The sequence below is a fragment of the Gymnoscopelus braueri genome (assembly GCF_963280865.1).
Source record: "Gymnoscopelus braueri genome assembly, chromosome: 4".
Taxonomy (NCBI): Eukaryota; Metazoa; Chordata; class Actinopteri; order Myctophiformes; family Myctophidae; genus Gymnoscopelus; species Gymnoscopelus braueri.
Window position 1 is genome coordinate 50026142 of NC_137605.1, and position 16136 is coordinate 50042277.

General features: G+C 43.8%; 1 protein-coding gene across 1 annotated transcript in view; it reads left to right on the forward strand.

Moving 5' to 3' along the window:
• The window catches only part of adgrb1a (adhesion G protein-coupled receptor B1a), a gene marked incomplete at its 5' end in the record, with an annotated part of 103075 nt that extends 87333 nt beyond the window's left edge, over nt 1-15742 (forward strand). Inside the window, 10 exon segments of the mRNA XM_080425945.1 lie at nt 83-168; nt 1385-1444; nt 6628-6726; nt 9214-9385; nt 10076-10171; nt 10714-10753; nt 12329-12981; nt 14285-14320; nt 14538-14696; nt 15365-15742. Of these exon segments, the coding sequence (XP_080282071.1) occupies nt 83-168; nt 1385-1444; nt 6628-6726; nt 9214-9385; nt 10076-10171; nt 10714-10753; nt 12329-12981; nt 14285-14320; nt 14538-14696; nt 15365-15562 (1599 nt within the window). The 3' untranslated portion in view covers nt 15563-15742.
• Between the last annotated feature and the right edge of the window lie 394 nt (nt 15743-16136).

Here is a 16136-nt window from a genome sequence, read left to right on the forward strand (position 1 = left end):
TCTCTTTCTGTAAAAAAAAAGAAGAAAAGGTTGTGTTTTATGCTGTTGCTTTAATCGTGTGTCTTCTCTTCTCTTTTGGCAGGTCAACATGGTTATTGGGATTCTCGTTTTTAACAAACTGGTGTCCAAAGACGGCATTACTGATATGAAACTGAAGGAGAGGGCGGGGTATGCCTTATGACACACATTCATCTCACTTATTGACCTATAACCAGTCAGGAGGGTTAAGCGAGTTGGGGGCGGGACCAGTGCTGTGATTGGCTCCTAATCTGGACATATTGTCAGCTAGGGAACCAGAGATCAGGAAATTGGTTCTAGATGAAATGTTCATTGTTAAGACCCAGAAAGCACTGAAGATAAGGAGAGAAGAAATAAAACAAAAAAAGAAAGCAGTTCGGAATAATAAATGTGACCGAATAAAATTACATAATGAGATAAGAGAAACTTTCTGGAATGGAATTGGAAATGTGACACGTATAATGAGATAAGAGAAAGTTTTTGGAAGGAAAATGTGTCTTATAATTATCAAATATTGGAGATTGCTGGGTGGTCACATCAAATCAAATAAAAAAAGAACAGACAAAAGTAAAAAATAAATGATAATACATTAATTGGGAGAAAGAAAGATTTGGCGAATATGATTTTCTGGTTATGGGTCCCGCTCAGAAAACAAGCAAGATGACTGCTCATCCCATCGCTTTCTTTTAGTGTCATACTGTACGTGACGCTTTTGCACATTTCCTCCAGCTGCTCTTTGTTTGCAGGTCTTTGCTATTGATGTGAACTATAAATCCATCCTCGTCTTCTTTTTGATCCTGTTTGGTTGTTATCCCCGCAAAGGGAAGCAGGGCAGAAAGCACTCAGGAGGGCTCATTATGATTTATTCATGTCACCAGGCAGTCACAGTGGCAGTATACAGCCGTGGCCCTTTTTTCAATGTCATTCTGATTCCGCTGAATTATAAAGTAGGCTTTCGCAGATGCTTTCAGTGGCCAGTTTGTGCAGTATATTTGAGAAGTTACTTAGAACTTCTTGTTGCTGGATGTGGCGTGTGTGGTGGTACCTGACAGTGCTCTTCCGCAGTGCCGCAGATTCCCTCTCGCCGCCACAAACCACAACAAAAAACAAACACATGGAACCCTGCTCCCCTTTGCCTGCAGGCTGCTCTGTCTCCATTGGCATTGTCAGTACATCCAAATGTTATGTTCTCGCTCTCTCTCTTTCTCTCTCTTTCTCTCTCTCTCTCTCTCTCTCTCTGTGAACAATGTTTTCCTTCAATTGTCTCTCTGTTCAACTGTGTTCAACGTTTCTTTCTTTTTTTCTTTTTTGCTGTCTGAAACATCAAGTTTGAGTTTGCACAGAAAATCCCCTCTCTCTCACTCAGGGCTCTCCAATCAGGAATGCCTCAGTCACAGAGGCCCCCTCCCATGTCATCAGTGATTGGGTAAAACAAACACCTGCCCGTCCCACCTTCCTCTTAATGTATTGGCTACCAGCCCTGCCCTATCACCAAACCTGCTGAATCTGCTCCTCTAGCAAGCACCTCTGATTGGCTTACTAGTACTTCCTTGCCACTTACCTTGCTCTGTAACTTGCAATTTGGCTTAACCCCTGTTAGTTGAATACAAACATAATTTCTAACACAATTATAGCATTTTCTGATGACTGGTCAGCTTTTAGAGTAGATCTACATGTGTCTGTCATCTCTAATCATAGCTGAATAGTGTAGAATAGAGTAGTTTCACTCTATATTTAACAACATTTAATGCCTATCATTTGAGTGCGTGTGTGTTTGAATGTTTGCGTGAAAGTTTGTCAGTGTGCGTTGATTCAAGTGTGTGTATTACGGCTGCAAATATCGATTATTTTCTTAGCAATTTTATTCTATCTATACATTTTTTTGATTAATTGAATAATCGAGAATTGTGGGGGTTTTTTTTACGCGATCTACATAAACAAAAGATGAACCACTTACGTGAGCCCTATTTTATACTTCATTGTACAGCGGTGTTGCACAAAATAGGCAAAAGTCAAGCTCACAAGCTTACAATTCTAGCTCGTAGATCTGCTATTTTCAATTATTTTATTCAAATCAATATATTCTTTTTAATGATCAATTAAAACAAGTAGTTTGTTTAACTGTAGCGCTATAGTAGTGTGTGTTGTCTGCTGGTTTGGGTAAGCTGTTTGGCAGTGAGGGTTGCTTGGGCAGTAGGTGATGTATCTCTGGAGTCACTGACCGTGATCTCAGGGCCTCTCTGAGCCTCTCCCAGCCTTACTCGCATAACAGATGGATCTGTGGTGTTGTGAGGGCCCACAGCAATGTGGTGCATTCTCTCTCTCTCTCTCTCTCTCTCTCTCTCTCTCTCTCTCTCTCTCTCTCTCTCTCTCTCTCTTTCTCTCTCTCTCTCTCTCTCTCTCTCTCACTCTGTCTCTGTGCCTCTTTCTATGTCTGTCTGTCTGTGTGTGTGTGTCTCTCTCTCTCTCTCTCTCTCTCTCTCTCTCTCTCTCTCTCTCTCTCTCTCTCTCTCTCTCTCTCTCTCTCTCTCTCTCTCTCTCTCTGTATCTCTCTGTATCTCTTTGTCTCTCCTTTTCTGTCTGTCTCCTGTCTTTGTCTCTCCTTTTCTGTCTGTCTGTCTGTCTGTCTGTCTGTCTGTCTGTCTGTCTGTCTGTCTGTCTGTCTGTCTGTCTGTCTGTCTGTCTGTCTGTCTGTCTGTCTGTCTGTCTGTCTGTCTGTCTGTCTGTCTGTCTGTCTGTCTGTCTGTCTGTCTGTCTGTCTCTCTTTGTCTCTCCTTTTCTGTCTGTCTGTCTGTCTGTCTGTCTGTCTGTCTGTCTGTGTCTGTCTGTCTCTCTCTCTCTCCCTCCCTCTCTCTCCCTTTGTGTGTGTGTGTGTGTGTGTGTGTGTGTGTGTGTGTGTGTGTGTGTGTGTGTGTGTCTGTGTCTGTCTGTCTGTCTGTCTGTCTGTCTGTCTGTCTGTCTGTCTGTCTGTCTGTCTGTCTGTCTGTCTGTCTGTCTGTCTGTCTGTCTGTCTGTCTGTCTGTCTGTCTGTCTGTCTGTCTGTATGTCTCTCTTTCTCCGTCTGTCTCTGTCTCTCTCTCCCGCTCTCTGTCTCTGTCTCTTTCTCTGTCTGTCTGTCTCTCTCTGTCTCTCTCTCTGGTGGACGGAGAACAGTGGCAGGAGCAATGGCGCGGACCCCACCCCACCCCACCCCCGCCGGGCAAATTCTAATGCATAACATGTTTAATGAAGCTAATTAATGTGTGCAGCATCTCTAATTAAGCATGCGGCAACATCTGTATCGGGGACGAGACCACTCACACCTGTGAGAGAGTGCCTCGGTGGTGAGAGCCCCCTTTTTTTAACCCCCAAATTAGAGTGTAATTGGCTGGGAAAATTAAAACGGACAAGAGAGGCATAATTCAGTCCAGCGTGCAACTGTTTTGAAACGTTTAAAGGGATAGTTCACCCCCAAAATGATGACATTTTCTATCGATTAGTCACCCCATGGTAGCCTCGATCTCCAGGCTTTTATTGTTTAGTGTTGCTAAAAAATAAAAGCCTGGCCCAGCACGTCGGTGTACTCGGTATGAGGAAGTGTTTCACTTCCCAACCAACCAGAGTGCAGTGGGCGTCGCTCGTAATGTTGTGTTAACAGGGCGGGGGTTGACGGACAGATCGGTGAACCAATGGGATCAGCCGCAATCTCTCGCCGGCTCTTTACACCCGCCCCTCTATACACGAAATCAGGAGCGTTGGGGCAGTCTACCCCATGGAGACTTGAATTCATGGATATTTTTTACGTTTTTGTCGCATTCCTAAGTCAATAATTTGATGACCAGCAGCGGTTCCCGTAGGAGACACAAAGGGTCTCCTTTGTGTCTCCTACCGGAACCGCTGCCTACCAGTCCGCTGGTCATCAAATTATTGGCATAGGAATGCGACAAAAACAAAAACATATCCATGAATTCAAGTTTCCATGTGGTGACTAATAGAAGATTTTTTTTTTTTTTTGGTGAACTATCCCTTTAAGCCGAGTTTCTGATCAGCGTTGTGTAGGTAAGATGTGAATCATATATATATATATATATATATATATTGTCAATAGCTTCAAACATTTAGTTGAAGAGTTGGAGGTTCATTCGGTGGCCAGGATCGAACCAGGTCAACACATAATTGTGTTGTGTGTTCTGGATCTATTTTCTCTTTTTTCTTTTTTCTTTACTTAATGCAACTATTTTGTCCCCTCTTGCCTCTCGATCATACAGACAAGGGAAAATGGTGTTGTACTTCAAAAGAAATACTGATTGCTTTTTAATATCACTGCCTACGGCACACATTTAGTCGTCGTATTGCCCTTTTACGTGAAATTGAATTCCTTCTATTGCGTGATTTTTAATCCTGGTGTCCAGGGGCTACAGAATCGATTCCTTGAGACCCTCTTCGACTTTAATTGTTGTTTAGAAGGAGGCCGTTTTGTAACACATCTCTCAGTTTGCTGTTGCCCTTGTTCTCCAGTGGCGCATGTATAAAGATATGTATATATATATAATATATATATACATATCGTCTCTGTCGGGTGGAAACTGTTACTTTTCAGGATTCAAATTCAAAAATATCAAAAGGATCAAAATGTGCCGATTCACGGCTCGTTTGGAGCTTGTATCCGCTACTTTTGATGCCTTTGTGTGACGCTGTAGTATGATCAAGTAGAGCAATTTAAAAGATTTCTGCTCGACAGCAACGATATGTATATGTACATGTATATGTATATGAGCGTTGTGATGGTGCAGAAACAGAGACGCTGTAGTTGGAGCTCCAGTATTGGATTCTTGGAAGGACTGAACAAGGAAGTCTCTCAACAGCAGCAACAGCAAAACACATACAGACTACACCATTGGTTCTCAAAGTGGGGGCCGGGGACCCGTAGGGGTCCTTGACGGGTTTAATACATTTTCAACCCTTTATCCATATTTTATACGTTGGCTATTCAAAAATAGCAGATGTACAAGCTCACAGCGCGTCACTTTGTGCCGTGCTGTGAGCTTGTACATCTGATTTTTTTTACTTTTTTGAAAAATCTTGAAAGTGTTTGAAGAATTTTGTAGAATTTAGCATTTTTTAAACACAAATATTCTCTTCTGGGGGTCCCTGACACAAAACATTTTCAGATGGGGGTCTGCGGCCAAATATATATCAATTTAGGGGTCCCTGGCATGAAAACGTTTGAGAACCACTGGACTAACACTATTCTAGTGTTTTCTGTAAAACACAAAGCACACAGGAGGAAGCCGTGCCTGTACGGAGGATACACCCTTCAGTGAACACGGAAACAGTCCATTTTAATTGCTTAACTATGATATAATGTATGGGGAAGTACTGTAATTGACTGCTCGGAGCCATTTTGCGCAGTTTTGTGTGTATGTGTATGAGTATGCGTGCGTGGTATGCGTGTGAAGCTATAACTGTGTCAATGTTGTGTGGTAGGCCTTAGCACTATAGCTCATTAATGCTCATGTCAAGTAATCAGTCAGGTTAGCGGTGCGTTAGACAGAAATAACCAGGGGTGAAACTTCTCACCGGCATTTACAGTATGCTGTGTTTCTAGAACAAACAAATCCATCGGAGCATCAAAGAACCTCAACAGATGATTTTAAAAAGTTCAAATTGGGCATTATTCAGATTACGTCTTTTGTTTGCGTTCCAGAAGAGCAGATTGAGCAGGCGAGGGAGGGAAGGTGTCTGTGAAAATGTGTCACAGCATTTTTGGTGACATGCAGCCATTTCCCCCAGGGCTTGCAGAAAAACAAACAAAAAGAAATACTCATTTGGGATGGGAAGTGAAACATAAGGTGACATAGCAACCAATAGCGCTGGGTCTTCACTCACCCAACTACACCCTCCCCCCCCCCCTTCCCCCACTTCAGACATGCACGAACATCCACGGGCTTGAAGACATAATTGTGTGAGAGAAATAAGCAACCAGGTCTAGCAAAACCAGCCCAAAAGAAGCCACATGAGTACTTTAAACCTATTATACATCTGCTATTTGAAAATAGCCCATCTACAAGCTCACAGCGTGTCGCAGTGCGACGGGTTGTGAGCTTGTAGATCTGCTATTTTCAAAAGTAGCCTATCTGGGAAAAAATTTACAAGTGTGGAATATTTTAACAACACAAATCTGGTACTGGGGTCCCTGGCACAAAATATTTTCAGTCCGCATACAAATACATATTAATTTGTGGGGTCCTACACTTTGTTGCACTCCGGTGTCACACACACTGACAAATAGACAATCTACAAGCTCACAGTGCGTCACAGCATGACGCAGCACTGTGAGCTTGTAGATTGTTTTCTGTGCGACACGACGCGCAAACCAAGTATATAACTCAGGCAATACAGTGTTACAGTCATATGCGGCCGGCCCCTCCCCCTCCCTCCCTCCCTCCCTGTACCCGAGCCTCTGAGAGAGAGAGAGAGAGAGAGAGATAGTGAGAGAGAGAGCCACTGTGACTCATTGTTTTGCGTGCGTGCGTTTTACTGTATGCGCATCTGTAGCGAGCTTGTGTGTGTGCCGGTGCATTTGTATCTTGTTTGTGTATGTTACAGCGTGTTAATTTGACTTTGCAGTCAGATGACAGTGCCCCTGTACAATATGACGCTCAAATGTGCCAAGTGCGGAGTTATCTCGTCGGCTGACGTTTCCACCACAGCTACCAGTAACGCCATGTTAGTCCCGCTAATTATTTACCTTAACTCTGCCTCTACCTACTCTGATCTGTTCTTCTTCTCGTCTTCCTTCCTTTCCTTACTTCCTTTCCTTCCTTCCTTCCTTCTTCACTCAGTTTTTTTTTCTTCTTTCCTTTACCCTCCTCCTGCCATTCCTTCCTCTCCCTTGTGCCCCCCTGCCCCCCCCCCCCCGCTCTGAGGGTCTCAGAATTACTTAAAGAGGCTAAGAAAACATATGCTGCTGAGAGTGAAATTACGTGTGTGTGCATGTGTTCGTATGCAGTACACATGCAGACTGTGTGTGTGTGTGTGTGTGTGTGTGTGTGTGTGTGTGTGTGTGTGTGTGTGTGTGTGTGTGTGTGTGTGTGTGTGTGTGTGTGTGTGCGTGAGTGTGTGGTACAGTAAATGAGAACATTTGTTGTGCTGTTAAAGCTTCAATCCATAGGTTTTATGTCCTCTCCCGTATGGAGAGAGATATTTGCAACTGTAACACCCAGGATTTGAACCCAGGGCTCCCACACAGGAGCCCAAATATCTACCGGACAACCAAGTGAGCATCCCCCATTGGCCAAGGGACATATTGCGCCTTTCAGTTCGTATTTATCCGTATAACAATGAAAACTACACAAATTAATGAAAAAATACACTCTTTTCATTGATTTCTTTTAATAATAATGGTATATTATATTTAAAATTGGGGGCCCACTGCAATATCCTCACGGAATCGCTGCTCTATACTCACAGATGGGGTGACTGGTTAAAATAACGTTTTGTTCATAAAAAATAAGTCCCGGATTGCAGCTTTAACTGACGATGAGGCTAGAGGATGAACAGTCAGTGGCAGTGAGCCTTGTTATGTCCTCGGGACATGGATACAGTTACACTGCAATCTGCACAGCGTTCACACAGGGGAAGAATCCACATGCTCTCTGGGTAATTCACTTGTCGGGTTGTATCACTTAGTGTGTGAATTGTGCACTCTGTATGTGTGTGTGTGTGTGTGTGTGTGTGTGTGTGTGTGTGTGTGTGTGTGTGTGTGTGTGTGTGTGTGTGTGTGTGTGTGCGTGTGTGCGTGTGGGCGTGTGTGTGTGTGTGCGCGCGTGTGTGTGTGTGTGTGTGTGTGTGTGTGTGTGTGTGTTTAGTGGACCTAGAGTGGTTAACATTTTGATGATGACATTTCCCAGGAGTGCATACATAGCAGACCATAGCAGTAGAAAGTCAAGCATAATTTCCAGCCCAAAAGTGAATGCAGCAGACATGTCCTTTTTTTCTCCTTTTTTTGGAACATCTGAACAAAAGATAATTATCTATCATCCAGACCGATGTCTGTACTTTTTTAATTTTACATTTTATTTGATAGAATATGCACATTAAAGCAAACGATGAAACCTATAAATTAGGACACCGAAAAAGACACAAAGAAAATCTGTGTTTGCAGAGTGGGAGTTAATAAAAGGAATAATGTGGACCAGGGGATAATCTCTCATGTCCTTCTACATGTATCCTCTCTTCCGTTTATCTCTGCCTTTGTTGTTGTTTTGTTTGTTTTTTTTGCTTCATTTTATTTGGTTTTTCCTCACACCGCTCACCCCCCTGCTCTCCCTCCTCTCTCCTGTGGCACCTCGTTCCATTATTATGGTTTGACTTTGCCATCTTAAACATACATGCATGTCATATATGTGAATTATGGACATATATTTCAAGCCGTTATGGATGTATGTTTCTGTTTGGTGATGTTAGCGTACAGTAGTCCTATAGCGTGTGCCCTTTCAAATTGAGCCATTGTATTTCATGCATGTGTGTAGACTTCTAACGTGTAGTTGAATGGGCGTGAGTCTATAGTTTGGGGCTTTTTCAGTGGGCATTTTGTAAGCACTGCTATGATACGGCCTTGAAATAGAGGTAAATAAATGGCCTCATATGGAAGCCTACTCAACATCGCTGCACTGCATATCGTTGCTGTTGGGCAGAAACCTTTATGTCCAAAACTGTTATACTGTTAAGAACCTGTGTTTCAATGTATATCCAATGTTATTATTTAGTCACGCTCTGGTTAATACTTTCCATTGGTTACATTATTATAAAACCCACAGACACTTAATCACTTTTGACCTTATGTCCCTGTTTTGGCCTTAGCTCTTAATGAAAATAGCACATCTCCAAGCTCACAGAGATTGCAGATCTGCTAGTTTCATTCCTTTTGTGTGCCAATGTCATACAACAAAGTATAAAATAGGGCATGAATAAAATAAAATAAAAACATAAAAAGATCAAATATGGAGATAAAAGGTTTCTGCCCAACAGCAACGATATGTTTCCTACTGTATACATGAAACACATTCAAAGTGAACTAAATACTACAATTTCTTAACTACTGGTCATTAACAATGTAGAGAAGAGGTTGTTTCTCATCTGTGTCTTTTGACTGAATGTTGAAACGTACTCTCTTTGACTTTCATCCCCCCTACCTTCCCTCAACCCGCACAGGGCGTCCCTGTGGAGCTCCTGTGTTGTTCTGCCCCTACTGGCCCTCACCTGGATGTCCGCCGTGCTGGCCATCACCGACCGGCGCTCCGCGCTCTTCCAGATCCTCTTCGCCGTCTTTGACTCGCTGGAGGGCTTCGTCATCGTCATGGTGCACTGCATCCTGCGCAGAGAGGTATAACCTGAGCTCACCCTCGCCCGCCGTCGCTGACATATATATTTCATGTTTTATCGCCCCTTGTTATCCGGCACGTTGATGCTGTTTCGTGTTTTACTGTGTATGTGGGTTTTGGTGCGTGATAGAGAGTGTGGAGAGGAGATTGACGAGGGGAAGAAAACGGCTTGTTTGATGTGGTACCGCTCAGTGGTGGAAAGTAACTAAGTACATATACTTAAGTGCTGTACTTAAGTAAAATTTTTAGGTATTTGTACTTTACTTGAGTGTTTCCAATTTCCAATACTTATACTTTCCAATACTACTCCACTACATCTCGGATCCAAATATTGTACTTTTACTCCACTACAATTATTTATAGTGGAGTGATGCGACGCATTGTGAGCTTGTAGATCTGCTATTTTGAAAAGATTTTTATACATTTGAAAACTTGAAATGGGACATATCTGCATAATGAGTACCTTCTACTTTTGGTGATTTAGGTACATTTTGATACCAATACTCTTGCACTTTTACTCAAGTACATTTTGAATTCCGGACTTGTAACAGAGTATTTCTATATTGCAGTATTGGTACTTTTACTTGAGTAAAAAATTAGAGTACTTTTTCCACCATTGGTACCGCTGCCGGCGGTGCTGTGGGGTCGTGACCTGATGAACAGCCTGTGTGTTTTGGTGTTCCCATTTGCAGGTGCAGGAGGCGGTCAAGTGCCGCGTGGTGGACCGGCAGGAGGACGGTAACGGAGACTCGGGAGGATCTTTCCAAAATGGCCATGCTCAGCTTATGGTAGTAAATATCGGAACACCGTTTGGGGGAATATGTGTTATCTTTTTTCACTCCCAAGATTTTGTATAGTCATTAACCCATTAAGACCGGGAACGCATCTCTGTCATTTTAAGATTTCTTTGGCTATTCAAAAATAGCAGATCTACAAGCTAGTAGACGAGCTTGTAGATCTGCTATTTTTGAAAAATCTCGGAAAATTTTGCAAATCTTTGAATATATATTTTTTAAAGCGAACATTTGTGAAATATTTAGTTCCAGGGACCCCCAGAAGCAATGTTTTGAGTTACAAATGTTCACTTTAAAAATATATATATTCAAAGATTTGTACAAATTGTCACGAAAAAAAAAAATAGCATATCTACATGCTCGTAGCGCGGCACTCGCCGCGCTATGAGCTTGTAGATCTGCCATTTTTGAATAGCCAAAGTATAAAATAATGGTTATAGCTCAAATCTAAAATGACACAGATGCATTCCCGGATTGAATAAGGTAAATGTTGCATTTATTTTACTTTTCTAATAAATGTTTTCTCCCCTACACAGACTGACTTTGAGAAAGACGTCGATATGGCTTGCAGATCAGGTAAGATTCACGTGTTTTTGTTTTGCACTTGCATGTGTGTGTGTGTGTGTCGTACATGTAAGTGTGTGTATGTCCTCTTTGAAAACTGTCAAGGCGCACCTGTCTCTTTGTATTTTCCGCTCCCACGTCTCGGGTACTTCACATTCCTCTGTGCTATCAGAACAGATGTGAGGTGTGTCCTCGCTCGATTCCTGATGCGTGTCTCACAATCAGCGCCGCGGCAACCTCCCCACCGCCAAGCGCGAAGGAGGCATCTTTTTTTGTGACGAGACACACGTCGCATTACAGCTGCATAACACAATTTAGCCCCGGCTGTCGGGAGTGGGCCGCGTGTGTGTGCGCCGTGCGGCTATATGCAGATAAATAGGGGCTGTCTGAGTCTCTCCTACGCGGCGGGCGTATAATTAAGTCCCTCCCGACAGTGCGGCATCAGATAGAGTCTCTCGTTCTGATTTCCGTCGGGGAGCAAGGAGCTGATTATCTCTTGAGACAGGATATCAAGAGGAGCATCTGGAGCAGAAATGCTGTTGACACGCAGACTGGAGATGAGATGGAAAAGAACAGGGGACTAAATGATTTGATGTTTTTCTCTTTCTGTTGCCGAGTGGGCGGCGAGCAGTCGGCTGATTGTTTCGTGGCGTGGATCCACTGTTTGTCTGATGCTGTTCACCAGCCTGGACAGCGTGTGTGATATGTGCTCCACGAGCCAACGGTGCTCGTGGTGTGAAATGGGGTCACAGTACTAACAGTTGGCAGCCTGGCACAGTGTCTGTGATACAGTCTTCCTTGTGGACTTTAACCACTTAAACCCCAGCGTCTCTATTCTGGGGCAAACATTCAGTGAAAGTAGCCAATCTACAAGCTCACAATGCATTGCAACGCGGCACATTGTGAGCATGTAGACTGTAAATGTTCAGCACAGATAATATTGTACAGTGAAAACAGGAGAAGGCCTAGTATAGAGCCCTGGGGTGTTCCGGTCAATCAAGGATATAGAGCAGGGGTAGGCAACTTTAGGCACGGGTGCCAACATTGGCACAGGGGAGGGTGATCACTGGCATAAGTGTGAGAGAGAGGAGTATTCTTTTCAAATTAAATATTCAAAAAAGGATCAGTCAGTTAAATTAAGTCCCCTCACATCTTTATACAAATCACATCCTGCACATTATTCATTCATTCAAACTGATAACTCTGACTGGGGAGGCAGTCTGGGAGATAGGTGGGTTATTGCTCTGAGTCTAATGATCATTACATCCTGCATTTCTAAAGATAAAATAAAATAAATGTTGTTGTGTGTAGCCTATGGACAATCAAACTCAGTTGGACATATTTCATTTTGATGTCATAATTAAACTTAATGTTGATATGGCAAACTGACCATCAAGAAAGTGAAAAAAAATCATGTCAAAAAGGCTGCCAACCCCGATATAGAGTTTAAGCGGTTCATCAGTGTGAAATAACTTGCCGGTGAGATCTCTAGTGTGAATATCTGTGTCAGCCTGTGTGTGTGTGTATGTGTGTGTGTGTGTTCACCTATAGTGATTTACCCATCCCCCTGACTCTGTCCTCCCACAGGTACCCTGAAGCGCTCCTCTGTCCCGGGGGAGGACAAAGCCTCCGCTGGGACCCACACCCTCCAGAAGGGCTCCAACTTCAACACCATGCCAGCCAGCATGGCCAAGGTGCACCTCCAGAACGTGAACGACTACAGCAGCCACACCCTGACCCTGCGACGGGAGAAGGGCGCCGCCAAGGGCATCAGCACCGAGCTGCCAGGCGCCAAGTCCATCTACATCTGCGACGGCGAGCTCTTCAAGCAGCTGGACGGGGATCTGACGCGGGCGCCCGGGGAGGGCGCCGCCCCCGACGGGACGGGCTACATCATTCTCCCCAACAACAACAACACGGGCACGCTGAAGCCCTCCAAGGGCAAAGAGGACCCGGTGGCCAAGTACAACATCAGCATCGAGCAGCTGCCCCAGACCAGGCTCATCCACCTGGCCAACCCCGTCAACGGCGAGCCCGTGCCCGGCTTCGCGCTGAAGAGCCTGCCCTCCGACCAGGTCAGCGTGTCATGCTCGGAGAGGGACTCGCCGATGCACAACCAGCAGAACCTGTCCAGAGACACCCAGATGACCTGCAGCATGGTCGACGGAGGCGACTCCGGGAACTCCGGCATGATGTCCAAGAGCGAGACGGTCTCCACGCTCTCAATGAGCTCCCTGGAGGTACGATGGAGATCCGAGGTGTTAAATACGTTTTCATGCATTCAGGAGAGAGAACTCATACAGGATGTGAAAGTGGAAGTGATGAAATTTTAAACAAATTTGTAATTTGTAATTGTAATCAAAAGACAAAATTGGAACCATATTACAAAGATTGATTGATTCATTGAATACTTTATAATGAAGTTGCAAACAGTACGGCAAGTACAATTACACAAGCAATGCTAACATTGCTTGTGTAATTGCTATTCCATTGCAGTACTCTCTGGTGTAGGGATGTTAACAATTAATCTATAATCGATTAATTGCCGTTAAGAATGTACCCTATTAAATATATTGATTTTCAATTAATTGAAAAGAAAATTGAATTTGAATATTTTCCACTTGTTTGGGGGGAAACGTTGGGCTAGTGAAAGTTACAGGTATGGTGTGTGCGTGATATCAAAAAATGTGAGCTTACCATAATCACAGTAATCATTAATCATATTCCATCATATTCAAGGGCTTTTGGAGAGACATGAGACTCCATAGAGCACTGCAGAGGGGAGGTGTGTGTGTCTGTGTACAGCTGATGCTCGTTTGACGCTCGTTAATGTTATACATCAAGGCAATTAGGTTTCTGCACTAATTTTTGGTTTCGGACACAAATATAGCTTTAATTCTTTCCATTTCCACAAAAAGTGGAAATTGAAAGAATCTACATTAACGTTTTTTGGAGAGAAAGAGAGAGAGAGAGCGAGATTGAGAGCTTGTGTGGTTCCAAACCTCGTACTCGTTTTGAATGATAATGAAATCCCACTCAGTTCCACAAAATAGTTCAGCGAGGCAGATGAATCTCTGAAGTTCTGAAGATACAGATATTTTTAATAAAGGTCAGGCATTCACTCTGCTCCTTGGACACAGACCACTGGCACGCTCAGACACACTGCTCAGCGCACCCACAGACATCAGCCCGCTGGTATCTCTCTGACCTCGGGGCCAAACAAAACTCCCACAATGCAGTGCGAGGCGGCAGCTGCCCACCGCAACTGAGCAGCCTGAAGGTTAGGTTTTCCTACAGTGTGTCGCTCGGTGACAGGGAGGACTCAAAGGTCACTCGGTCGCAAGCTGTTAGCTGCAGGCTCGGCCGAGCGGCGGCGAGCCTCACTTTCCCCCCTGTCTCACCTCTCTATCCCGAGTCCCCTCCCCCCTTTTAGCTGATCTGGAGCTGCAGAATGAAACATGAAACACTCGAGCATTTGTCTACTCACGAGGCAGGCGATGTAACGACACGTCTTTATTCTCCCCCTCTTTTATGTCCCTCCAGAGACGAAAATCACGCTACGCCGAGCTCGACTTTGAGGTAAATTTAGTCTGTTTTATTCAGCGTGAATTATATTTATTTATTTGTTTGGGGGAAAATGGCGTCGTATGTCTCTTAGAGATCTTAGAGATCTGGGAAAATGGCGTCGTATGTCTCTTAGAGATCTGCACAATCACTCCATTTTCAATGTTTAAGAGTGTTATCATTACATGCTTAATGCCTCAACATGTGGATCTGTGTTGTTGTTACTGCGCAGAAGATAATGCACACCCGGAAACGCCACCAGGACATGTTCCAGGACCTGAACAGAAAGATCCACACCGGAGACAAGGACAGAGACTCTCCGCCGGTGGACGGCAAGGCTGCCAAGAGATGGAGTGTGTCCTCTGCCAGCAGTGACAAGACAAACATGAGTGTAAGGACTCCACCGTATCTCATCTTCCCTCTCTATTTCTCTACTTCTCTCTCTCACACCCCCCTCAAACACTCTCTCCATCTTTCCTCTTAGTGTGTGTACTGTATCACAAAGTGATTGCCCGTTCGATGTTGAAGTGCTGCCATAGAGGAGATTGCATGTTTTTTCTGTCTGTCTGCCTAAAAGAAAAAACACGACTAACAGCCTGTGGTGCTCAAATGTTTTACTTAAGTAAAAATATCAATACTGCAATGTAGAAGTACTCTGTTACAAGTAAGAGTCTGGAATTCTAAATTTACTTGAGGAAAAGTACAAAAGTGTTGGTATCAAAATGTACTTAAAGTACTTAATAGCAGATGTACAAGTAGATCTGCTATTTTCAAATAGCCTAGGTGTAAAATAGGGCTAAAGTGGTTAATGTATGTTTTATAGTGTAATCATTTATATCTACAGTACAAAGTAACTAGTAACTAAAGTTTTCAAATAATTGTAGTGGAGTAAAAGTACAATATTTGCTTCCGAGATGTAGCGGAATAGAAGTAAAAGTATAGACAATTGGAAATACTCCAGTAAAGTAAAAGTACCTCAAAATTATACTTAAGTACAGTACTTGAGTAAATGTACTTAGTTACTTTACACCATTGCTTCTCTCTCGTTCCTGCTCTCAGGACAAGCAGCAGACCCCCAGCAAGAGAGCCTGGGATCAGGGCATCAGGAAGAACCACTCCCCCCCGTCCTGGGTACGCAAGGACCTGGAGACCGTAGCGGCCTCGCCCCTGGAGATGCAGACGGTGGAGTGGGAGAAGGTCAGCGCCACCATCCCTCTGGTGGGCCAGGAGATCATGGACCTGCAGACGGAGGTGTGAGAGGACGCCCAGCAGCAGGCCGCCACGGCTCCCCCCGACATTCTGTAAACCCACATGATCTCAGATAAAAACACGCCGCACAGACACACCCCACTTAACCGCCGCCCGCTCTGTATCTTCTCCACATAAAGGCTGGACAAAAACCTCATTCGGAAAAAGGGGGCTTATAGAGGAAAGGAGAAGGAGTGTGTGAGAGAAGGAGTAATGGAGCGAGCATCAACAGATGATACAGAAGGTCTAATTGAGGAGAGAGATGATGTTTGCGCGTTGACTTTTTTTTTTCTTTCTTTTTTTTTGAAATATTGTTTCGTTTGAAGCTGGACCCTGGAGTTTTGCCTACAAATACACTATGTCCTCAGTAACTGAATGCTGGTTCTCCTTATAATATTAAACATATTGGTCCTGGATTTCTAATCGGCATACGTGATGGCAAAAAAAATAGACTGGCTCTGAAACACATTGAGCTAATGGGTATGTGTATCATACGACCATGTAAACACCATAAAGGTAATCATGCAATGTTTACCCATTGTATTAAATGGTCATAATGTGATTATCATGATTATGTCTCTTT